A 26725-nucleotide genomic window follows, 5' to 3' on the forward strand; every position below is an offset into this window, starting at 1 on the left:
AGAGATTTCAACGAATGGTTTCTAGATAAACATGATGTAACAGAATGTACTTTTATGTATTCTTTACTTCACTTATGTATTTTGAAAATAAAACTTTTTGAATACTTAAGTATTTTTAAAAGCAAGTACTTCAGTACTTTAACTCAAGTAATAATTTGACAGAGCAACTTTCACTTGTATCGGAGTAATATTTGACATGGAGTATCTATACTTTGACTTAAGTAATAAAGCTGTGTACTTTGTCCACCACTTCACCACCTTCTCATTCAATAGTTTTTGTTTATTTTCGACATTGTAGATTAATACTGAAGACATCAAAACTATGAAATAATCTGGTTTTGCCATAATCTGGATTACAACAGTAGTCAAATAGGGCTATCCATTGTGTACTAACCCTACCTCTGAACAACACAACTGATGGTCTCAAACACATTAAGAAGGCAAGTCATTCTACAAATGAACTCTTGACAAGACTCATGGTAATTAGAATCCACTCCAGGAGACCACTTCATGAAGCAGACTGAGAGAATACCAAGAGTGTGCAAAGCTGTCATGAAGGAAAAAAGGGACTACTTTACAGAATCTAAAATATAAAACATATTCTGGTTTGTTTAACACTTTCTTGTTCATTAAATAATTCCATATATGTTCTTTCATAGTTTTGATGTCTTCAGAATGAATCTACAGTGTTTCAAATAATTAAAAGAAATACAAACCCTTGAATTAGAAGGTCTTTCCAAACTTTTGACTGGTAGTGTGCAGTATGTGCTTTAATCTGACCCTTCATTTCTCATGAATATAAAAATAATATATATAATAATAAGTACTAATGTATATAATATGTAATGAATATATATATATATGTAATGTATATGTATGAATCTTATGTGCTTTGGCAACACGTCTTTGTTCATGCCAATAAGAGCAAATTTAATTGAAAGAGACAACCCCCAAAGGCATCTGATAAAATAAAAAGATTAATCATACTAATGGTGACTCTTGTGGCAGAAGACGTCATATTTTAGGCTTACTCCCTCTTGCATATTGAACATATCAATATGAGGTTTACTCAGAAAACAGCTGGCGTTGTTCTTGGTCTGTAGTGAAATCTGTTTCATTGAAAGATAATTTTATGTCAACAGACCTGTACAAAATATTTTTCTTTATTTGTTCTGCTTCTGTCAAACCTGTTTTCCTCATTCTTAGTCCCCACCCAGATCTCTTTAGTTTCACTTTGTGTTTCATTTATTGTGAACATGCAGAAGCTAATTTCCCTTTAATGACCAAACAGACTCACAGGATGTAAAAACAAACCCATTGCTTCTTTATTAGTTAGTCATTTTACAGTAGTCACTCATACGTAGCTGCCTTGAGTTGGTCTTTTTGTGTCTTTTCACTTTTTGTTCCAACTTCTTCCTCATTTTTTTCATCAACACAACGGAAGAGTCATGGACAAAGTATAAAAAAGAACAAAAAGCAAACAAAGAAAAAAAAATGGGATAAAATGCCCCTTTTCACAACGAAAACTACATTTGGCAAAAGGTGAGGATGATGACGGTGATGATGATCCAGTGCATCTTAACATCCATAAAGACATGAGAGATTTTACTAAGATAAGAAGAAAGGTGAGATATGTTTGGGCGTCTGATTGGATAAGAGCTTTCAGGGGAGTCAGGTAATTGTCCAATCAGGTTTGATCTCCTCACTTGTTGCTAGGCAGAGTTTGAAGCTGTGATATGCATCATTAACAGAACAGTGAGGCGTCAATGTCACAGTAAAAAAAACAACTAAATCACAACAGCATTATAAAAAAAAAATATGTAAAAACTGACCCATTCAGATTGAACACAGTAAAACGTTGATCTGGTGTGTGTATGGCACAACAAGGCGTACAACATGGCAATTTAATATTTCACTTCTAATACTTTCACTTCTGGATTTCAGAGGGCCGAAAAACCTCCAGCAGCTAACAGGAACCACAGGCGAATGTAGTTAAGTTTATTGTTGTATTACCTCTACTGCACTGCTACAAAACTGGCTCATAAAACAATTTAACAGGGAAAAATACTAATTTTAGTCTGAAGAGTCAAACCCCAGAATAAGTCCTCAATAAAAAATAACATCAAGAAGCAGTGGGTATGTGGATTTCTTCTTAAATGCTTCAAACTTATCAAATTGTTTTGGTTATAATTGTGTCACTGCTTCAGGTTTTTAATGTAGAGTTAAATTGACTTGGGATTACATTTCTGATGCTAACATGGAAAGAGCTAGCTTGTTTGTCCCTTGAGCTCTGAGCTAAAAATAGCCTATCTTTCCTCTGTAACTTCTTTAAGACTTTTTTTTAAACAGTTAAACTTTAAAAGTCAAATAATTTTTAACATCCTTATCCAATCCACCAAAATCCAATGCTCTTTTTCTGTGAGCATATGCTAGTTAGCTGACTAGTTTTCGTTTAAGCGAACAAACTAGCAAATAAGTTCGCCAATTTTTTAGTTATTTTAATTGAAAAAAGTTTAAAGGTGTGGAAGTTTTTTTCAAAACCCTTGTATGTCTTTGTGATGAATAAGTAATTACAAGTTTTCGGATAAACTTCCGTTAGCATGATTGGTCTCCATGCAGTAATTCAATTATTCTTAAGTTACTTGTTTAACGTTTTTTGACCTATTAGCAAACTTCCTTGAGCAAACCTGTGCTAGTTAGCGAATGATTCAGAGCTTTTTGGCGTAACTTGCTAATTAGTTGCTAAATAAGTAAGCCCATTAAAAGTAGTCTTTATAAGGGGTACAAAAAAAATGTTGCGCCTCTTGAGCTAATGTTAGCATAAATTGTTCCTTTGGCTTAAAATGGATTTTTTTTAGCATTTTGGATTCTTGACACATTTGTTCCGCCATTTTATTTTGTCAGAGTGGTTATTAGCATCTGCTGCTTAACACAAGCTAACACTAGCTAGCTAACGAGCCGTTATGTTACTAACAGGCAAAAATGGATAATTTGTAGCAGATCAAAGGTAAGCAAAAAATAAAAAATAAAATCACATTGACTTTCACCTCCTATAACATCTTGTTTATCTCTCTAGCTAACATTGGCTAACAGTGATTGTGGCTGTCTTTCTTCTTGATCCCTCAAGCTAAAGAAAACATTGAGGTTCTACTTTATGTCTTTGTTCCACAGTTTTCCTCTGAGAACAATGCAGCAGAGGTAATGCAACAGTAACCGACAGAACCCTTGAACCTGACAAGCTAGCTCAAATGCGACCCTGACGGCTGATGTTCAGTACTTTTTGTCACAATAACTCTGGTCCATGATTTGTTTGGCTGTTTGATTTGTCTTATACATTTGAAAAAAAGAACAATATGAAATATGTCAATAATATTTCTGCCCCTCCCTCCCCTCCCCTCCCTCCCCTCAGTGCCACTGCCTCACATGATGAGACAGCCAGTTCACAATAATAGAAAACAAACACCTGACAGTCACAGCGGCATGTGCTGATATGAACATCTGGGCATCATTTATGAAACATCTCAAGAGTTCGTCTTTACCACCAGAATCAGCAGCTCACATTGAGTTTTTGGACATGTCACAAGCCCAAAAACTTTGTTTCAACAATGATTCTGTCGTGAAGTTCAGAATCTGACTGATTTGATTTTTCATAAGTGAAGCCCCTGAGAAAACTACAGAAGCCCATTTAAACCAACGAAGAAGAGTTGTGGGAAAAAATACTCATGGAATATCCAGATTTTGAGATATTGCTAGGATTTTTAACTTTAAGTCAAGATCTTGACATTTAAACCTTTATAATTTCCGTAATATTATAAAATACTAAGTCATGATTTCAAATTAGAAATAAGAATCATGAGATATTAAAGATTAGGACCTTACTGTAAAGTAATGGCACAGGAAAATGAGATCCTACGACAAATCAAGATTACAATCCGGTGAATAAAGTGGACACACTAAAACAAGAACTCAGCGAACAAGATTATTCTATGAAGAATCTTCAAAAAGGATTATTTAACATCACACAACCAAGGCAGATTCTGAAACTGGAATTTGAAATTATGACATAGTAACTGAGATAACATGATATTTAAAGAAAGTCAAGATCTTGACTTTTAAACCTTTATAAGTTATGTAATATTATGAAATACTGAGTCAAGATTTTGAAAAAGTCCTGACTTGTGAAATCAGAATCATGAGATGTTAAATATTATGGCCATAATAAGATAATGGCACAGGATAATGAGATCCTAAGGCAAATCAAGATTACCATCCGGTGAATAAAGTTGATACACTAAAACAAGATCTCCAAGGCAGACTCTGAAACTAGAATTGGAAATTACTACATAGTAACAGAGATAACATATTTAAAGGAAGTCAAGATCTTGAAAATAAATACCAGTGATATGGATTGAGATGATGATCTACATTTTGGATATGAGCAAGATATTATATAAATTGTTAAAAACTGTCTAGTATTAACTTAAAGTGAAGCTAACGCAAGATTACTGGATCGTCAATCAAGATTATGAGATGGTAAACCAAGATCCAGAGATAAATCAAGATAGATGTGCAAGTTTGAATTCTGAGAACAGGAATGAAAGAATATTGGATTGTGATATTTTAAGGAATGGAGGGAGATTATGAGAGACTAAATCATGATTATGATACATTGACTGATAGTAAATCAAGATCTTGAGCAAAGACTTAGATAGTAAACAACAGACCAGAATTCTGTGAGACTAAATCAAGATTATAAGATAAACCAAAAACTATGAGATGGAATCACTTCAGATAAAGCATTAACATGAAGATAAGGAGTCAGTAAGTTTATATCAAAAATCCTGGTTTCATATCTAGTGATCTTGACGTGCCATGAGTATTTTTCCCCTCTTACTTTTCATGTTTGTTTTTTGTGGCAGAAATGGGCCTCTGCAGAAAAAAAGATTCAAATTCATTCATGTTTGATAATGCAGTAAACACAGGATGAAATGTTCATGTAGAAAAACAAAAAAAAACACAGAGAAAACAAGGATTGTTGCATACAAAAAAAGAGTGTGAAAAATAAAAAAACAAACTTTTCTTCTTTTGCAGGAATGTCTGTTTGGGCTGACAGGAGTGCTGCAGTGGATTCTAAATAAATTAAAACCTGATTCAAAGAGAGAGAAAACAAAAAAAAAACTCCTGAGAAAAAGCCGATCATCACTTCCCAGAGGAACATATGAAGGGAAACCCAGCAGGTACAAACACAAAGAGGGAAGATGAATGATTGAGGCGAATGCTGAAGACACTGAGGCTCAGTTTCAAACACACCCGGTGCTGTCGGTCTGATCACACTCACATGCACACACACAAACACACACACACACACATAGGAAACTGGAAGGAAAACACCTGTAACCAAATCCACACCTGAACAACCTTCACCTGCAGTCATAACAGAGACGGACAGTGTCTTAAGAAAATACCAAGCTGACCCGATCGAGTGACAGATTTGTACCATCAAAAGGAAGAAATATTCCCCTTTAATCGTCTTCAGCGGTCTGATGTAAGCCGTGTTCAGACCTAAGCCAAATTCTAATCTTGAGCTATTGAACGACATTGAACACTGGATGATTTAAATATCATCTGGCCTGTTAAATGTTCGCTCCTTTTCCATGAACTGTGTCTGGATAGACTTTCCTGTCGTTTTCAGCTGCTAGAGGCTGCCCTGCTTGATGACCTGTTAGCTAAAATCAGTACCAGGACTTTTCAGATGGACACCGAGTACTGATGTTCTCTTTCAGCTGCTGAGTCTCAGTTTCACAGTCTCAGTTTCATTGTATCCAACAAGTCACATTTTAGCTGAAATCTAGCATACCGCAGTGACAAAAGTGAGATTTTACTGTGATTTGATTTCAATAAACAGGATTTAATGTGCAGCTTTTCTTTAGACAGAAGTATGCGCTCTTTAATAATGAACACAATCAAGCCTGTTGGTTTCGGGCGGGATGACTGCTGGATCTTCTTTCTGTTCTCTCAGTTAATGTGAATTTTAAAAGAGATTTGTTGCCAGAGCTGTGTTATTTGTGACTGTATTGAAAAGATGAAAAGCAAACAGTTATATTTTCATGTTTTCCTCGAGCCTCTTTGGCTGGAATTTGTAAACAAGTCAGAAGTCGTGATTTGTCTAATCTGTCTGGCGACAAGCAATCCAACAAGTCACGCATGAGTTGAAATCTGGCATACCGCAGTGATAAAAGAGATTTGACTGTGATTTGATTTTAATAAACAGGTTGAAAGGATGCTGGAAATAGATTTGTAAACAAGTCAGAATGAATGATTTGTCTGATCTGTCTGGCGCTAAGGAATCAATTTCTGATATATTTTTGAATGGAGTTTGGTTTGATCATTTATAATGTGACAACAGAACTGTCACGCTGATTCCCCTTCTTAGTGAAGAAGTTCAATTCTCTTCATTTGCATCCCTAATGGGACTCTGGATGTTACCAGGCCACACTAAAAAAAAAATCACTCTGCTTTTAGTCTGAACACCAAGAAAGACTGAAGGGTCGACAATGCACTTGAACAGAGAAAAAAAAAACCTCCTGCGTTAACTTCTGATCTGTAAATTAAATTCTCCCAAATTGAAAATATCGTGACTCTGTTTGGAGTTTAGTGCTGGGGTATGAAGGAGTGTTATGTAGGCTCAGAGGTTCTGCATCAGTCTGGTGAGGTGGTCTTTAACACTTCTACTGGATCTGATGTGAATTGTCATTGCATATGTAACCCTGCACTGCTCTCCTGTACACACGGCAGACTGGAGGCCGACTGGTTTAGTTCACGCTGGTTTCTTACAATCACTACTAACACTGATGCTGCAGCCCTGTCTCTGATTGGATGTTGAATTCGACTGTGGTGTCTCTTTACATTCATTAAGTTCCCTCTAACAGCAAACTGAAGGATGAGTAGAAGCCTTTTACACAGCAAAGAAAACAGTGACTTGACTGAACTCTGGGCAAAGTGTGCGGCTAACTCCCTCACAATACATCTGTTATATACGTAAGTTTTAATACTTGTGTTGCCTAACACTGTGAGCTGCGACAGATAGTTCATTTATTTACCTTTGAACTAACAAAAAATAACACCACATGATTTTCCTTCTCTGGGAGTGTTTGGAAGTTGGACAAAACACAACATTTGTAAACGTTACATTGTGGATCTATATTTCCTCTCTGCCTACCTCCGTTGTCGAACATGTAGTTGAGGAAGCATGAGGGAGCTTTAACGTAACTATGATGTATGCAGTGCAGAGTTTAAAACATGTATGAGTTCTGTTTTGAAGCTTGAGGCGGGAATAACCCTGCGAAGACACCTGCGAGTGTCTCTATGGATCTACAGCGAGGGGGAACTGCAGGGACTAAGTATTAGCCTGAAACTGATTCGGAATAAAACAACATGAATGTCAGACTGTGCTTGAAGATGAGTCTCTCACTGTTTGTTTGAGTGATGGGGTGAGGCGGTGGGGCGAGGGTGGGGGGTGTGGTCTGAGGGGGCAGCATCACCTTTCGTACGACAGCAACTAAATCTGGACAACATCAGGTACTGATTTCCATGTTTCCCCTGATCTGCAGCTACTGACAAGCAGGTGGATGTCTGGCGTGATGATTGGTCATAGGGTGGAAGGACTGAAGGAAGGAAGGATAGAAGGAAAGGGGGGAAGGAGAGGAGTATTGGGGGAAGGTTTAGGGTCATTTACAGTAAACTACAGGTATATACACACACCCAAAATTGTACAGAGAACAAATATGTACATGCTCAGGGTTTCTATTTTTTAACTACCACCGACAACTTTCCCAAAATATGTTTCTCCTCCCTCTCCTCCCCCCTCCTCCTCCTCCTCCTCTTCTTTTCCCAACACCAGGAGAAATGTTGCACAGCTCCCTCATCTTCCTCCTCTTCTTCCTCACCTGTCTGTAGTGTAACAAGGAAGGAGGCAGGGCCTGTGTGCCGTCTGGACTCAAGTGTCAAATGACATGAAGGAGGACTCTAGCTGTTCTTTAGCAGCGTTCTGTCTTCGGGAGGACAGGAGGAGGAGGAGGAAGAGGAGGAGGAGGCGGCGGACGTGGAGCAGGATGAAGCAGCGACCGTGGTAGTGGCAGAGGAGGAGGAGGACGACGAGGTGGAGGAGGAAGATGAGGAGGCGTGTAGCGGGAAGGAGAGCAGCTGTCCGGTCTCGGAGGAGAGGAGGGAGCAGGAGCGAAGGTCCACCGTCTGCAGGGAGGTGCAGCGACGCAGTAGCGGGACAAGCTGCTCCGTCACTTTTGCACAACCTGAAACGCACATACACACACAAACACACAATCAGCTGGTGCAGAAGAACTACTACAAAGACTGGAAACAAATCAAACGTAGGTAATAAATTAAAATAACGGTGACAATGAGACAATAGAAGCAAAATAAATCAAAAATACGACGTGTTAACATTCATCTTCACTCTGCTGTACTTGAATTACCTGCCAGGTTGATGTGAGTGAGGCTTTCTCTCAGAGGGGAGATTGGGGAGGTGAGGGTGTGCACCGTCTGGTCCGTGACGTTGGCACAGTGGCTCAAGTCTAACCTGGTCAGGTGAGGAACGTAACGCACCAGCAGGCGAGACGACGCATCCGACAGGTCCAAACCGGCCAATCGCAGCTCTGACATGTTCTGAAAACGCCCTACCCTGGTTTCCCCGTGAGCTGGTCGACCAATCAGAGAGCAGAGAACAGTTATAAATTTATCAAATCTACCACAAAGGTTTTAGCTATTAAAAATGAAAATATCCCCCTTCAAGAAAGTCTTATTTCAAAATCACTCAAATAAAATACAAGATGCTTTTTTGAAATACAACATTTAAGGTTTCGTTAAGGCACTCCGCTGTTGTCTCACCTGTCCGGGTGTCAGGTGGGGGGGCCAGCAGTTCCCTCAGGTGTGAGTCTTTGAGGTCCTCCACTCTGCTGAGGTCCAGCAGCTTCAGACAGGGACAGACAGCCTGACACAGAGCAGAGACCGCCGACCACGGACAACCTGAAACGTTCAACTCCAGGAGACCTGAAAGAGACAGACGAGACGGGTCAGACTCCAGTGCGAGGCTCACGGGCTAGACTTGTGAGACTCTCAGAATCGGACAGTCTTCAAGTCTTCAGCTCTCAGATTCTCACTGGGGTCAGAGTCAAGGACAAAACTCCCTAGTGTGGCTTTGGAATCAGGCTCTGACTCCAGTCAGCCTCTTGGTTTGACTCGGTCTCAGCAGATGTGTGTCTAACATGAGTCTGGTCCTGCTGGAGGTTTCTGCCTGTTAAAGGAAGTTTGTCCTTGCCACTGTAATTTGCTAAATTCTGCAAAGTGCTCTGCTCATGGTGGATGAAGATGAGATCAGACTGAGTCCTGTCTATAAGATGGGACTGGATCTTATCCTGTCTTGATGTTGGGTCTTGGCGGGGTCAAAATCTGGGGTCAAACTATCAAGTTATACTCGAGTCAGACTCTGGGGACGGACTCTTAGGCCACTCAAAGCAAGACTCTAATGGCAGAAGTGACAGGTGCGACCTGTTCTCAGGAAAGAGTCCTGGATTAGACTTCCCACAGAGACTAGGCAGTCTAGGACTCTAAGGTGAGACCACTAGTCAACTTGAGACAGACTCCTCATCACAGTTAAGGTTAAAAGGTCTAACTCTCTTTCAAGGAGGTCTGATCAGACTCTGGGTTGAGACTCACTTATCAGACTCAGTAGAGGGAAAGACTCAAGTCGGGCTCTTGGACACGACTCTTACGCCAGGCCTCAGGCTCTTACGGCCAAACTCCACCAGATCTGTCTCCGATCTGTCACGGCACCGGATCTGATCGGTTTCTATTCTAGTCAATGTGTTAACTTCCACTGGATCCGCTTTGTTGCGTTCCTGCTGCATCTGAACACAACGGATCAGATACACAAGACTTCTATTTTTGCCGGATGCCGGAGCACGACGCATCAATCTCAACAGAGCAGATGGAGCGGGACAGGAAGTCAGGCCGAAAACATAATTAAAACATCCGGTTAATTTTCAGAATAAAACACTGTTATCGTTAGATGGTTTTTAACTTGACTATGACAACAAAGCGTCATAGTGAGCAGAGCCAGGCCTGGAGTCAACAGGTCAGAGGTTTTCAGAGGACCATAGAGACAATATGGATGAGGAGAGGAGGAGGAGAATCCTTGATTTAGTGATTACCGCGGGATCTGGTGAAAGTCCTGTGTTAATCTTACTGATCACCCTTCGACTGAGCATGTTGAATTTACAGAAGAAGTGAGCGAGGGTCAGGTGACGGCTCTTGCCTTGTAAGCGGTTGATGAGCCACATTAACTGTTTCTTGGAGATGTTGGTATAACCCAGGTTCAGGGAGACGGGCTGTCGGCGGATGATACCACTCAGCATTGGGGGGGTGATGGAGCGCTGCCGGCTCAGGTCGATCTGATTCCACAGACGTTTGTCGCAGCACCTGAAGGACAGACACGGGGACACACACACACACGATGAGGATGTATTCCCACTACCTGTGCAGTAAAAACTCACTTCTGGACTTCTAAGTGTGATGACGTCACTCACCAGCGGCTCCAGGTGCGGCATACCCTCATGCAGACGCACAACTCTCTCTGGCTCAGGTGCGTGAACACTCTGAGCCACACGTCACGTGTCATGATGTGGGAGGAGCCGGAGTCCAGCGGCAGGCAGCTTGGCTCGGGGCAGGCGGGTGGAGGACGCACCAGGTGTCTCTCCATCTGAACGGGGCGGGGCGGCGACGGCACTGCGGGAGGGCTGCGCTTCATCATCTGAGAGCGCGGGGCGAGGCGGGACGGCTGCGAGCAGGGAGACGCCGCCATGGCTGACATCATCATGCCGCCTCCCCCGGGGCCTCCCCCTCCCCCATTTGAGGTGGGGATGGAGGAGGTGGAGGAGGTGATGCTGTTTCTGGATGTCTGGTTCTTACTGTTGCTGCGGATCTTGTTGCCTCTGCTTCCGCTGCCTTTGGTCCCTCCCCCTCCTCCCCCACTGTGTCTGTGATTGGTCAGAACGCTGCTGGCATTCTCCTTCTCCCCTCCCTCCCTCCCCCCTCCCGTCCCTCCTCGTGTCCGTCCGTTGCGGGCCTCCTGCCCATTGCTGCGCTGCTTCCCTGTGAAGCCATCATGCTGCGAGGATGGAGGCATCTGATTGGAGGAGAGAGGCGAGGGCGGGGGGAGGGATGCAGAGTTTTTCCTGGTCCTGTCAGAGGTGGGCATGTCCTCCTCATCTCCGTCCAGCAGTCCACCTTTACGTCCTCGAGAAGGTAACACCACATCCCCTCCTCCCCCTCTCCGCCGTGCCTTGTCCCCTCCCATCTCCTCCTCCTTTACCTCCTCCTCCCCCCTCCCTCCCTCACCCTCTGACTCCTCGCTGGCGCTGAAGCCCAGCTCGGCCAGCCGCCGCTCCCTCTCCCTCTCTCGCTCGCGCTCAGTGCGACTCCTCTCCCTCTCCGCCCGCCCTCCACTGCTGTTACCGTAGACAACAGGGGGAGGTGGAGCGGGTGAGGAGGAAGAAGGTGAGGAGCCTCCTCCCCCCTGGTCCCCCCTCAGGGAGTCGTCAGAGTCCGACTCGGAGTCGGACTCTGAGCTGGAGGATGAGGAAGAGGAGGACTCTGGGCGGCGCTCCAACATGCACATCCTCTTGAAGCGCTCCAGTTTCTCCCGGTGGTGGGAGCGCTGGTCTGCACTCGATGTCCCCCCTACACCTCCCCCTCCTCCTCCTCCCCCAGGCTGAGAAGATGATGTATTTGAGGAGCCCTGTAGTCCTCCTGTCCCTCCTCCTGCTGAGGAGGTAGGGCCATTGGACTCCACCGCCTCCTGTTTGGGTTTCTGATGGAGAGAGATAGAAGAGTCAGCGGATACTAAAAACCAGATGCAGTTCACATAGATCTAGATACATCAGATCCAGCAGCACTGGGCCTTGGATCTCACAGGTGAACCAGCCTTAGTGTCCTGGGTTAAGTGAATTGAAACCAGCGTTGTTCTAATACAGCCGTAAAACTCTACTTGGCATTGGTTAAAGGCGTTTTTCGACCAGAGGAACTTTACCCCGGAACTACGTGCGTTTCGACTGGTGGAACCAGGGTCTAAATTAAGTTCAGGGATAGTTAATCCATCCCCCCTAAAAAGCCCCTGCTAGGGGGTAGTACTTTTCAAAGTTCCCAGTAGTAGTCTTCTCTCAGCCCACCGTGAATGCGTCTCTTACGGTGTTACAGTTTTAAAAGTGACCCTGTAAACTGGTGACCTTCAGCTGAACGCGTCAGTGTTTGTTGAGTTTATACAGCTGTTGAAACACAGAGGGAGTTCCTGGGAATGCAAACTAGTTTAGTTTTATGAAGATTTCAAAATATCCTCATCAGATATTTAATGATCGTCTAAAGACGTTTAAGAGGGATGCATCCGTCTGAGAGTCTCCAGTTAACAGGGTCGCTGTTTAAACCAGAACACCAGCCGATCTCTGCCACGGCTTTTTGAGTTCAAAAGGATTTTAAAGCCGTGTTGAAACGTCTTTGCTACTCGCGCTTATCTCCTCTCAAGTGTTGATTCAGTGAATCCATCTGTGATGAAATATAGCACCATCTAAAACAGCGCAAGCTGAGTCTCTTCATGCTAACAGGCTAACTGTTGTGTTGCTCATAATGATACCTGCCTGTCCGCCTGCTTCTATGGTGTCATCTGTGATGAATGGCATTTGTCTTTGTTTTACTGCCCTCTACTGGTCTGGTGGTGTATTGCATTTACTTTTTTTTCTCTTCATACAACACTGGCTTGATTTACACAATTCATCCAGGGCTTCAGCCCACGGTCGAAACGTAGGGACCTTTTAGTTCCAGGGAAAGTAGTTCTGGGGGCTGAAAGACCCCAGAACTCTTGGTCGAAATGCACCTTTAGTGTGTTCAAAGGAGCTCTGCTTACTTTAAGGTGAGGATTTCTGTACATTTAGAATGTGAGACAAACTATCCATGGGGTCTACTCTTCAAAATAAACAGACTAGATGATTAAAAGCTGTAAAAACACTCGACAAAGCGGCTTCAATTTAAAAATCTGTGCTTTTCTGATGCAAATAAGAGGCAACGAGGGCTTCAGTGGTTTGTGGGACACAAAGGATGAAGTCAGAATGAAAGTTTCATACCTTTTTGAGGCGTTTTTCGTGGGCACCCTTCATCTGAGCGTGAGAGAGACAGAGAGAGAGACAGAGAGAGAGAAACAGTGAGTCAGAGCTGTGAGCAGGTTCAAAACACAAGCCACACCTCCTCTAATCTGACCTCCTCTCTCACCTTCTTCTTGGCCCCGCTGTCCTGAGGCAGCTCCTTCTCCTTCTTCCTCTTGTGTCCCCCATCCATCCTCCCCCCCTCCTCCAGGGAGGGAGGGGCTTTCTTTTTAGGGGGAGGGTCGTCTGTGAGTTTCCAGCGGCCCACCTCTCCGTTATCCAGCCTGCGCTTCCCCGAGCCGTCTGCCTGGTCCTGAACGGGGACAGAGAATGTTACAGAGCTGCTCACCTGTCTCACTGGTTTATCTAAACTAAAGGAAACTAAAAGACCACACACAGAAGTACACAAAGAAGTATCCAGAGTTTCACTGCAGATTTTTTTAAATTGACAAAAAGAATATATTATTCTTTATTTTCTTAATAAAAAATATGAATCTGAGGCGCCGGTTTAGTCTTCTGTCAATCATGCTACGCCCACTGAAGTCTGTATTAGTGAAAAGAGGAAAATAAAGTCATGTCATGTCAGTAATGGTGCAATGCTGAAATATTGCCGAAGACAGTTTTTGTACACGGTGGCCTGTTTGGGATCCTTCAGACTGTCTGTGTCTGGCTCTTCAGTCTGAATCTAAGCCCTTGTCGTCCTGCGCTCTGGTCTCAGACTCACCTTACTGGTCTTGCCCTCTTTGTGGCACTTCGGACACTCCCAGCAGTTTGGGATCTCGTCGTTGATGATTCCTTCAGCTTTCCCCATCTGAGGAGACAAACACGTTTCCAGACACACATTTAGAACAAACACACACATCCTCCCCTGCAGGTACATGTGAAGGACTCCTCCATGAGTCCTGATAATGAAGATCTCTTTAATTCCTCCATGTTGCATCTCTAATTTTAATTCTGCTGCAGTGACCCAATTTATTCCAAACTTCATTAAAGTTTGATCTCAGAGAAAAGAAACTAAAATCTACTTCTGCTGTGATCACATGATCAGAGGAGCGAGACTCTTCTGGTGTTAAACGTTGAAATAAAGAAGCCATCACTGACCTTCAGGCAGCTCGGGTGGATGATCTCATTACAGATGGTGCACTCCATCAGAGAGAGGCTGAACTTCTCGTCGTCAGAGTCCACCGTGTCCTCCTTCCCTGCCTCGCCGCATGCAAAACACACTGCCGTGTGAGGCAGCACTGGCTGTAAGGAGAGAGAGGGACAGGTGAGTCAGTCAGGTAGAAAACAGGTGAGAAACAGGTGGAGGTGAGTCAAACAGATGTAAAGACATTTAGAAAGAAATAAACCAAAACCACAATCATGCCGATTTCAATCTATGTTCAACTGTCGTTTTGGTCAGCTTTGGTTGTACACACGGAAAAGTTGGTGTGGAGAGCAAAAGAGTCAAAACGCATCAGCAGTAACGCAAACTAGAATCTCATCCGTAATCGTCAAACAATGATTTAGCTTTTATCAAACGTTACAATCACAAGTCTACATGCAAGTACAGCTGATAGCCCCTTCTTAGGTGCTGTCCTGCAATTTGAAAAATGATGGCAAACCATAGAAAAGAGTTCTTGTTACAGAGTACTGTACCCCAAAGGCTCCCAGAGGCTTAAAGCTGGGGTTGGTAGTCACGGAAAACTAGCATGAATTTGAATGTAGCAATTCCCCAGGACTCCGTCTACCCTGTAGCTGTTAGCAAAGAGGCTAAAGGCCCGCCACTTTACCTCACACTAGCTTGACAGACATTAGGTTGAGTTCAGCATTTCCAATATGGCACCCACCAATGATTGGCTTTAAAACAGCGCTTCAGAGACAGATGGGTGGCGTCACGGATACTACGTCCATACAGTCTGTGTCCACAGCAACAGTAGTACACCTGACCACTAAATAACGGGATGCATTCACTGCAGTGTGGGAAACAATATCGCTGCGCTTGTAACCCTTAGTAAACAATACTCTATGATACACAGTATACAATTTGATATATATCTTTGTTTAAAATTAAATGAAATCATGATACAAATAAGAATCTACAAACTAAAACTGCACAATGATAAATCTCATCTTACACAAAAAACCTGCTTCCTGTTAGAAGCATCAAAAATGAGGGATTCAAGAAGCTCATCAGAGTATCTCATCCCAGAAACAAGTAAACAAACCGTCTCAACAAATTTCACTCTGGAGCAAAAGTCTGCCTTTAAATTTACATCTAATGTAGCTAACGAGTGAAAGTTCAGACAGGAAGACTATAAAGCAATCACAGCAGTTGTTTAACTCTCCTCTCCCTCATTCAATAGCTCACCCGCTGCACGCTCCGGAGCTGTCATTGGCTAAGCAGCAGCTGCGTCATCCAATAGCTCAGTGGCACGCCCTTATCATGAGCCTATCAACTCTCTGCTGTCTTTTTAAATGTGTCTCTCTCTCCTGCTAGTTCCTTCTTGCATTGATGGTGCGCACCCCTCCACCTCCTCGTCTCCACCTGGTCTCTGCAAGTCTTCAATTCCTTGGATCGTCAACAACCACCACCAGTGTCTGGACTCTAGGGGGGATTTCTTCAGCTGCCAAATTCACACATCCTACGCTCATATCATTATCCCCATAGAGTCCTTAAGCCAAATATTTCTGTCAAGTTCCATCATTCATTCAGTTTTAATAAATAACCTTTAATATTCAAATTGTGTCTCTCCTGATTGAAATAAGGATTTGATATTCATCGTGATAACTACAAGCAGCAACCCCCGGTCTCAAATATGAAGCCCATGCGGAAGTGTTATAAACTGCAGTTCATCGAGTGTCCACTTGAGGCTGGCTGCAGAAACACCAGAAACCCACATACACACCAATTCAAAAAAGCTGATCTTTACAGCATTAATAAACATGTTTACAGCCTGGATCAAAAAACGAGTGTAGTCTGGATAGCTCATTTCTCGATCGGCACACACTGTACGGGGGGTGACTTTTTTCATAACGTTGTAATTTAAAAGATATTAAGACTAGTCTTCCATTATCAGAGGCACAGTTGACTTGATTGACAGGCAGGAACACTGTAGCTGTTGGCGAGGAGGCTTAAAGCCCACCTCTTTACGTCACAATCGCTCGACAGTAGTTCTTTTTCTTTTCTTCTAGTTCTGTTGAGTTCAACATTTCCAATATGGCTGCCGCCACCGATTGGCCTCAAAAAACAGCGCTTCAGAAACAGATGGGTGACGTCACGGAGACTATTATCCTTACAGTCTATGATGCAACCTTTTTAACTGATGATCGCTCTGTTAGCGGTTGTCGTCTCCTCCTCTTACTTCACCATCTAGAGGAAGTCTTTTTGCGTCATTTCAAAATAAAATGCTGTTGTTATCAAAGCAGGGATTAAACAAAGATGTAAGGCAGTTAATAGGCTGAATAAAAGCATCAAAGGTTACAGCATTATGAGGCAATCTCTTCTCTAAAGCTTGAGCATGAACTGGGTCACTTACGCCCTTAAAGAAAATCAGGATAAAATGCATATCGGGGCCCCAGGCACGAGATTTGAGCGTATCATCACATCCATCAATAGAAATAAAGCATCAGGAAGCTTCCTGCTCCTTCTGATAATGACCAGCAGAGGGCGTCACTCCTTCACCCTCCCTCCCCACCTGCTAGATGAATAAGAGCAGCCCCCCTCAACACACACACACACACACACACACACACACACACACACACACACACACACACACACACACACACACACACACACACACACACACACACACACACACACACACACACACACACACACACACTCTCATTTATTCCCCCTTCAGGAGGATCAGAAATGAAACCATCACCTTCCTCCCTCCCTCCCTCCCTTCCTCCCTCCTCCTCCTCCTCCCAAAACCACAAACAAATAAAGAAACCAGCAACAAAAAAACCCTACATGACTGTTCTACTGGCCCAGTGTGTGTGCATGTGTGTGCATGTGTGTGTGAGTGCGTGTGCGTGTGCGTGTGTGTGTGTGTGCGTGTGCGTCAAACCAAAGCAATGGATCAAAGCCAACTCACTCTCACTCACAGCACCAGTAACCATCACTGGTTGCCACGGAAACCCAGCATCCTCTCCTGCTGGGCTCCTTTTCTGTGCTGATGCTATTTGAAGACTACACACACACACACACACACACACACACGCACACACGCGCACGCACGCACGCACGCACGCGCACACACGCCAAGATCACACCTTCAGCATTTGAAGACTGTTCTTACTGTGTGTGAGTGTGTGTCTGTGTGTGTGTGTGTGTGTGTGTGTGTTATAAATCAGTAGGTGTTAGGTGTATCACAGGATTATGTCGACATGTAAATCTGAGTCCTGTGTGTGTACATGTCTTTTTGAGGAGCAGAAATGATGTCAGCGCGCGTGTGTGTGTGTGTTCGTGTGCGTGTGCGTGTGCATGCGTGCGTGCATGCGTGCGTGCGTGCATGCGTGCGTGCGTGCATGCGTGCATGCGTGCGTGCGTGCGTGTGAGCTCTGGTTCTTGTATCTCTGTGAGGACTTGCTCTGATGTGAGAACGTTCTTTTTTCTCTGCAATCTTTCAGGGATCGTGTAAAATCAAATTTGATCCGCCTACAAAGGATTTAAAATCTGCTGGATTAGACGTAAACAGTTATCTATAATCTCAAATCAATCAATAACAGACTCTTCACTGACACATCTGTTGATCTCATTCTATCACAGGAGTTTATATTCCGTCATTTTCTCCATCTTACTGCTTTAAAACAGCTTCCTTGTATTTCCTGGGCAGCCAGGTGTTAGCAATGAAGTCCACAGTCCAATTAGCATTACATGGTTCATTATTACATCTCCTTAAAGAGCGTATCTGTTTCTGGTGAGTCTCAGCTTCACTGTAAATAGTAAGTTACACAGAGCCTTCACTCTGAATAACTGAAAAAGAAACAGATTTACTTGGAGAAAAAAAAACCCAACAACATCATGAGTAGGGATGTACATTTGTAGTATTTTCAGTGATCAATCTTTTTAAAAAATGAATCAAACTTTCAGATTCTGATGACCAAAAAGGACTACACTTCCTTACTAAAACTTTCAAAAGAGCGCTTTTGTTTCTTTTGATAGAAATGCGACTGAAATGGTCAGAAAATCAACACAAGATCAGGATAAGGCGGGCCAAATATCAATATGAGCTAAAAAGGGGGGGCATATTTTCAAATTAGGTCTTGTGTTCCTACATTTCCCTTCAATTTAAGCCCTATCCTCCCACAAGAATTTTGGGAAGCACTTTATAGTAAATGAATGAATGAATGAATGAATGAATGAATGAATGAATGAATGAGTAATTTTATTTCGATTAGGAGCAGCAGTGATCGTCACAATCATTTGTTTTGGCTGAAGCAGATTTTATAGATGCCAAACCTCGTTTTCATGTCCTTGAATCCGACCAAACAAAACCAGATTCAAAAAAGTCTTAGAAATGTGGGAACATAGGCATGCTATGAAATAAAATAATAAAGCTGACAAATGAAATCAAACGCTTTTGATTAAAGCTAGGGTTGGTAGTCACTGAAAACTAGCATGAATTTGAATGTTTCCTCAGGTCTCCGTCTAACCCCTCCCCCCTCCCCTTGGAGCTCCTCCAAAACGACGCATCCCCCCCCCCCCCCCCCGCTCACAGGCACGAGCGCCGCTGCTTCATGACTTTATGATGGTGACTGATTCAAAACCGGTCCTCAGCACATTGTTTGTGTTTTGAACTACGTCAACTCACGTCTCACTCAGCGGTAAGAAAACACCAAAACATTCTCATAGTGAAAGTTAAAAACACAAACAAACACATTGCAGGAGGCGGGCTTAACAGCAGGACGGGATTTGATTGGTTTCATATTTTGGCTCCTCATGGCAGGGATTGGTTGGTGTTTTCCCAGGTTTACTCCGGCTGTAGATAGCAGCTCTTATTTAAGAACACATTATGTATTGATCGCCATCGGGACATAAAGATCATTTTAACCAGTATAACAAAAAGTGGATCTAAATCTGACTACCAACCCCAGCTTTAAACTGTAACACTTGTTGGAGGTCAGTCTTTGAGTGTAAACACACTTCAGACTCAGAACTTAAAGCGATGTTCAGACTAAAAGTGAAGCACACTTTTCCCTGGCGTTCTGTTTGAGGCGTGGAGCATCTGTCAGTCTGACTCTACTGGGCTGTGATCCCAAAATAAACAGACTCTGCTGTGATTTAATTGCAATTCACAGGTTGAAATAGATGCTGAAATGACGTATTCTTGGTGCAGAGTTTTTAAAAAAGTGTCAATTCGGTGTTTGACAAGTCTATCTGCAAGAGGACGAGCAGACAACTTTGAAATGTGTGTTTCTTTACTGGAGTTTGGTTTGTCTGTCATGAAACATCAGAGCGTCCGGGGAATCCTGATACTAACAACACAGTTTCAACCAAGACTCTTCCGTTGGATTTGGATCTGATGGAAGAGTCTGTTGAGGAACTGTGTCACATGACCTCTTAATACCAGGCAGCATGAACCAATTAAAAGCAACATGTCATGTGTTAACAGCAGATGATGACAACTTTCTCGTCATCTGCTTTATTTGTGATCAAAGCTCTGTTTGTGTATGTGTGTGTGTGTCCGTGTGTTTGTGTGTTTGTGTGTGTGTCTTACCGCCGTGCACTGTCTCAGGAGGCAGGACTGCTTCATCCGGCCGGGCCCTCCAAACTTCTTCATGTCCTTACAGAAGTGACACTCCCCGCACTCTGTCCTCATGCAGGCCTGGCAGCGCCGGCACCGTGTTCGCCTGCGCCGTGCGCCCCCTCCAGCCCCCCCGCCCAGCGCCTTACTTCCCGACATCCCCAAACAAGTCAGCTGCAGAAACACAGGGAGAGACGAGAGACAATTTTAAATACAATTTTGACATCATGGATAATACTGTGATAATGCAGACATATATCAGGACACTGACGACGCGTTAATGAACCTCTAACGGAGAATCTCTAATATCTCCTGAACAAAAACAACAATGATCATAAAGATGTTAGCGGCCATCTTTGTTTGGGGAAAGGACACATGAGCTGCAATAAAGGGTCAGTTGACAAAGATGTGATGAAAGAGTCATTTTGAAGACTTAAAGGGCAATTCCTGAAATTTAAAAACTGTGAATATCACACGTGGTGTTCATTTTTTATTTCAGTTTGTTTTTGGCATCATTTTTAATGTTTATTTTTATTATTATTGCTTTTTTACCATTTACACTTATTTTTTTATTAAATATTAACCTATTGATTTGATTGTATTTTCACTTTTTTTTTATTCATCTTTTATTTTTTTAAACAAAGTTTAATTTATTATTATTTATTTTTCCAATACAGCAGTAATAATTCACAGTGATGACATATACTGATCAATTGAGATCACCCACCACCCGTACACATGATAACATTTAGAGGGAATACAACTTAATGTCAATGGATTAAAATAAAGTAAAATAAAAATAATTAATAATAAAATAAATGATATGAAATACAATAAATAAATTGAAATAAATACATTCAATAAATAAAGTAAAATAAATTGTTATGGGTTAAAAGAGTACACTATATTATCTAGGGTATAAACAAGCACTGAAACACACACAAGAGGGGAGCTCTAATATTTTAAATTATTATCATTTAGTATTATTGTTTGCTTCTCATTCATTCACTTTATTTTCTTATGCAAAAAAAAACATCACTTGCTTTAATTGTTTACATTGATCTTAGTACATATTGTCTAAAAATTCAAATAAACATCCTTGAAAAAATAATTTAAAAACTGGAGATATATATATATTATTTTTTTCTTACATTTTTCAGGGTTTTAATAACGCAAACGTGTAAAAAAAAAAGTTCTTCTCGAGTTTCACGTCACAAAGCTATGAATTATGGGTAATTCCCTTACGCTAAGTCTGCAAAAATGCCCACTTAAGGAAAGGGGGCATTAAAGGGCTCAAAAAGTCTGAGAGAGATCCCTTACACACTTAAAAGACTTTACATTGGGACAGCCCTAAACCTTCACGATCTACGCAGGAACACATCTCAGTGAGTGTGTGTGTGTGTGTGTGTGTGTGTGTGTGTGGACATTGAGATTTGACCCTTCTGTTTTGATGGGGACATCAACAGGTGCAACTGAGCTATGAAATAACACTCTGAGAAGTTCAGAATTATAGAACTCCTTAACAGCAATGAGTTAAATCATTTTCTTCTGAGGCTCCTTTACTTTTATCTGGTGCATTTCTTAGCCAAATGACTGAAGTAGAGTCTGCTGACAGGGATTTTCTGGTGCCAATGCTTTATCACTCTTACTTTTAAGAAACCCTCTTTTACACAGCAGACATTTGGAAGCTGGTAGTAGCAGCACATAAGCTGTCATTGTGTGCACATAGTTAGAACATCGCCTTATCAGCCATAAACATTGGCAGGAGTCTTCATGTCGGCCAATAAGATAATAAACTCTCTAAGCTTTAATCTGCTGATATTGTTGTGCATCCTTATTTAATGGATCACTGTTTTCTGTGCAGTTACTTCAACAGTAGAGATAACTTAAAGGTTCATTAACATGTCTTTACTAACTAAGAGAGAGTCAAACATCATCCATGCATTACCTGATAGAGATGTGACGTTCGCGAGCGAGTCTGTCCTTTGAATGGCTCTTTTATGTGAACGATAAGAACCGATTCACAGTTGTGAGCCGTTCATTTGGGAGACGTTTTTATATGCAGATTGCCCACGCTGCCTTCACGTGTCACCTGCGTGCCCCATGAGTCTTCTGTTCACACTTATTGTCTACACTTTCTTATTGTTTACATTGTTTTGATGTGGATTCAAGGAGCTGAGCTCCTGTTTGTAAAGTAGTTCATGTGTAGAAACACCAGGTGGGGTAGTACAATTTTGCATTCACATTTTTATAATGTCCAAAATTTAGCTAGTTGTATTTATATTTTTTTATATACATATGTATTTATTCTTATTTATTTATTTTTATATTTTTTCTGTATTTTTAAGTAATTTTAAAAGTTGCTTTGCATGGAAGTTATCTGTAGCCTGCGTAGTTTTTACAGTGCCACAAAGTTTTTTAAGGTGAGGGAAATTCAAAATAGTGATCTCACCGTCGAAGCATGGGGATAAGGCACCATCTTATGGAATGTTTACAAAGCCAAATGAAATTATAATCAATATTTCAGAAAATTTCCCACCACTATAGTATATATATTGGTGGGATGTGTACGTTTGAGTTATTCTGATCCTAATCTTATCTTATAACTGCAACCAGTGATTGTTTCCTTGATAAAAACAAGTTACCCCTGGTTGACTTCTAGCACTGAGCCAAAGAGTCAGTCTTTTAAACAGGAACGGCTAATCAAGATCCGGTTCCCTTCAAAGAGCCATAAATCTTATCTCTATGTCCTGACTCTGGTTGGATCAAAACTATGATTATGAAGAATGTTTGAGAAGAAGTAAACAACTGTGTTTATCAGTAATCAATTAAATATTTGTTGTACACAAGGAGGAAGTAAATGCTGGTTAAAGTATTCGTGAGCCCACATTAATGTCTTCATGTGTCAGTCTCAAACTCAGTGAGGGACAGTTTGCAGAAGCTGGTTGTGTTAGAAATTTTTGATCAATATTTAGCTTAAATCATCAGTTCAAATACATTTTGATATAACTCTTATGAGGAGAGTAATTACTTTATTAACTTACTTATATATTTAAAGAGGACATTGTTGATGGCCTGCTGATTTTTCCCCCTGAACAACATGCACACTTATTTGGCTGCTATTCTTCTTTTATATCTATAAATGTTAATTCTCTGTGTTTTGTTATGTACCTGCATTATTTGAATTTTCATTTTCTCATAGCTATTTTTGGACTTTTTTACGAAGTCATAAAGAAACAGCTTCTGGTTTGAGCCATCACCTAAAATGAGCTAACGTTAGATCTCAGCTTGAAAAAATGTATGAAATGTAAAATAAACCAAAACAAGATCATTTCAAGATTGTTTGACTGAACAAGATATTTAAGATGTCTTAAAACAATTCCCTCTATCTTGTTCAAATGTTACCTTGTTAAGTAAATGTATCTTAAAGTAAGTGGGATGAACATAGAAGCGAGATTAAGCTGCTACAATGACTCTTGGTGGCAAGAAAGAAAACAATTACAAGATGTTTCAGCCCAATTCAGCCTTCCCTGGATGACTGGATTGGAATAACTCTTGAGATATTGAGGATGGAATAATTGATCACTCAATTAAGAATCCAAATGGACAAATTGTACCAATTTTGGAACAACTGGATTATATTTGTTACCCCCCATAAAAGCAGATGTGATTTGATCTCACTGGTAATATTGGTTTGTAATTTAACTATTTAATTTCTGACTGGTTATTGGCCACCCTGGTTCTATCTTTAATTAAGCTGTAACAGTGTTCTTTTTAAGTGAATAAGTGAGCCTCCTCTGGCAGAGTTTGCCCCAAGCAAATTATCAGGTCTGTCCATAGAGGTCATGTATCCACTATTATTGTTTCCTTTTCACAATTGCTGGGAAATTTAAGTTATCAGAGAAGTGTAGACACCATAACGGATGAACAACAACTGATCCATGGTCTATGACCTTCTTTGGACTCTTATTCCAGGATGGCTGATGTTGTGTTTTTTTCTGGACTCAAAACAAACAAAACTGGAAGGACTTGTGTTTTTACTTTTACTAATGTTGCTATACTGCTGTATCTACCTAGTTTAAAATATATGATGAATTCTAGATATAGATTGATACAGTTTAATTTTCTTAATCAGCTCTGCATGACCCCACAGAAACTACACAAATACATCCCCAACATATTGTCCCTTTGTTTTAGATGTGGGACATTCCTGCACTCTACCTGGCAGTGCTCTAAACTTCAGCAGCTTTAGAAGGGAGTATGTGATACTATTTCTAACATTTATGATGAAACTCTTACAATGGATCCAGAGATTTGTTTTCAGGGCAACTAGGCTCATATTAATTTCAAAGATAGCTATGTTCTCAAGCTTACAGAAATCTTGCTGATCATTGCCAAAAAATGTATCACTTTAAAATGGAAATGAAATGTGGACATTCCTGTTGGACTCTGGCTCTCTGACATTAATGAATGTGTTCCGCTAGAGAAGATAACTTGCAGCCTGAGAGATAGGAGTAAAACATTTTATAAGATATGGAAACACTATCTGGACTACATGGAAAACCTGCCATCTCACATGATGGAATGTGACATTGAATAACAAAACTTTATTGAGAATGTCTTGAATATCACCTTTGAGGTGAAGATTCATTTTTGTTTTTATATTTTCGTTATTTTGGAACTACCTACTGTCTGTATTTATTCTGTAACATTAAGTTCTCTCATACAGTAGGCTTCTTTCTCTTCTTTTCTGTCCTTTATATGGCTATCTTCTGTTTATGTTTACATCTAAAAAAAAATAAAAATAAAATATTCAAATACTGTTGTATCTACCTATTCATTCCAAATAAAGATACATATTTTTTAAAGTAAGTGGGATAAGACATTTTGACTAAAAATGAGACATTTTGACTTGGTAAGATTTTGAGCTGTTGCAGTGTGGAGATCTCTCTGGATTGTGCAATCTATTACTAATGTGTGAAAACAGTAACACACTCCCGTCATGTAGCTCATCAATCCTGTGTTAACTCCTCAGTGACATGCTGATAATAATATTAACAACAGACTGAGAGCACAGATTACCAGATCACACTGCTGCTGCTAGCTAACATGAAGAATAATGAAGATGCGCATCTGGCTCCACTTGTGATATGGATGCTACTAGCTAACAACTAGCGCGTCACAGTAACCTACATTTCACTGTTAGCAAACACAGTTAGAACTACAAAGTGGAAGCTGGTGAAAAATGTGAGCTGAGATGTTGTTAAATAAAGACAGACATGAATGAAAGGACACATAAAAACCCTCCTCATGCCAAAGGAGTCTGGATGATATTGTTAAGCGTGCTAGCATGTTAGCAGGCTGCAGGCTGCTTCCTCTTTCACTCTCTCTCTCTGCAGCATTAAACACAAACACCTGCTCAAACATGTTAATGAAACCTGCCTACAAATACACAAATAAATCACTTTACCTTTCCGTATCAGGTCGCATGCTCCCTGGTGGCTCATTAGAAACAATATTAGCCAACAGTTAGCCCACGTTAGCTCGGGTTTAGCCGTCCGCTTCCTTGTTTCTTTCTCCGGCAGGCTGCTGCTCGCTCCCCGGGCTGCCTCACACCTTCACGGGCGTCCCATCGTGGCAGCTCCCGGTGCTCCAGCTGGATCCCAGGCGAGCCAAACGGACCCGATGTGGGTCTTAATAATGTCTCCAAACTGATCGATATGGATATAAAGTGAAGGGCGCAGTGCTGCTGATCGAGCCGAGCCCATTCACTCACTCTTCTCTCTCTCTCTCTCTCTCTCTCTCTCTCTCTCTCTCTCTCTCTCTCTCTCTCTCTCTCTCTCTCCTCTCTCTCTCTCTCTCTCTCTCTCCGCACGTTACAACGTGTTCTCCTCTTCCTCCCGGGGGGCTTCAAAACACCTAAAATGGCTCATTTTAACTGAGGCGCAGTGTTTTAAATCGACACTGTAATAACCCTCCGCAGGAACTAGACCCCCCCCTTGATGGTTTAATAAAATTGAAACAGATTTTTTTTTCTTAAATCTATTGTTCTCTCCGTTTCTATTGTGTGGCGGCTAGCTGCGGTGTTGTGCGTGATTTGGTTCAGTGTTGTCAGTGTGCCTGTTAGCTGCCTGTGACTCTCTCAGCCCCCCGCATTGATTACATCACACAGGTGACTTCAGAGACCGCTCTCGGGTTTTTGCCTCGGAGGGAGAGAAGGAGAGAAAAAAATTAAATAAATAAATAAATGTGTAAATAAAATATGGGCACGCCCCGCCTCTGCGCGATAACGTCACAACAACATGTGCAGCAATGCATTGAGGGACTTGTAGTTCTCACTGTGAACATGCAGCCCAAAGTGCTTCACAAAATAACAGAAAACAACAGCAATGGTAAAATTGTGAAAGGCATGATAATAAATAAAATACTTAAAAAAAAAAAACAATACAGTAAAATTAATAAAATAAGTAATAGTGGAAAGAAAAGTTGAAAAATAAGGTAGCATTAACAAGATAACATGAATACAAGAAATACGTAAATAAATAAATAATTAAATAAGATAAATAAATGTTAAAGCAATGATTCAAATGATAATTAAAACAATAAAAATGAACACAAATAATAATGCAGTCCAGGGCTAAAAATAAATTACTCCAAATTAAAAGCTAGATTAAAAAGGTAAGTTTTAAGTTTACTTAAAAAAAAATGAATTCACTCATTCACAGAATGCCCTCCAAAAACTCTTAAGATGATATCTCTTCCCTCTCCTCTCCCTTGTAAATT

General features: G+C 41.4%; 1 protein-coding gene across 1 annotated transcript; it reads right to left on the reverse strand.

Moving 5' to 3' along the window:
* Nucleotides 1-1301: 1301 nt before the first annotated feature.
* Nucleotides 1302-26115, reverse strand: zgc:158376 (uncharacterized protein LOC100101643 homolog). Its single transcript, XM_034711425.1, has 12 exons — nt 25413-26115; nt 19916-20116; nt 14307-14450; nt 13930-14016; nt 13333-13518; nt 13188-13220; nt 11413-11884; nt 10602-11370; nt 10331-10494; nt 8905-9066; nt 8493-8714; nt 1302-8309 (listed from the first exon to the last, which is right to left on the reverse strand). The coding sequence occupies exons 2-12, from the start codon at nt 20099-20101 to the stop codon at nt 8026-8028; spliced, it is 2709 nt and encodes a 902-aa protein (XP_034567316.1). The 5' UTR covers nt 20102-20116; nt 25413-26115; the 3' UTR covers nt 1302-8025.
* Between the last annotated feature and the right edge of the window lie 610 nt (nt 26116-26725).

Source organism: Notolabrus celidotus, chromosome 20, assembly GCF_009762535.1.
Source record: "Notolabrus celidotus isolate fNotCel1 chromosome 20, fNotCel1.pri, whole genome shotgun sequence".
NCBI classification, from domain to species: Eukaryota; Metazoa; Chordata; class Actinopteri; order Labriformes; family Labridae; genus Notolabrus; species Notolabrus celidotus.

What these genes read in the sequence shown, in the direction of transcription:
- zgc:158376 (XM_034711425.1), bottom strand. Translation starts at nt 20,101, where the DNA reads ATGTCGGGAAGTAAGGCGCTGGGCGGGGGGGCTGGAGGGGGCGCACGG. An exon ending in TCCTGAGACAGTGCACGGCG is followed by an intron (nt 14,451 to 19,915) that starts GTAAGACACACA and finishes CTCTCCTTACAG; the next exon opens with CCAGTGCTGCCTCACACGGC. An exon ending in ACGAAAAACGCCTCAAAAAG is followed by an intron (nt 11,885 to 13,187) that starts GTATGAAACTTT and finishes TCTCTCCATCAG; the next exon opens with AAACCCAAACAGGAGGCGGT.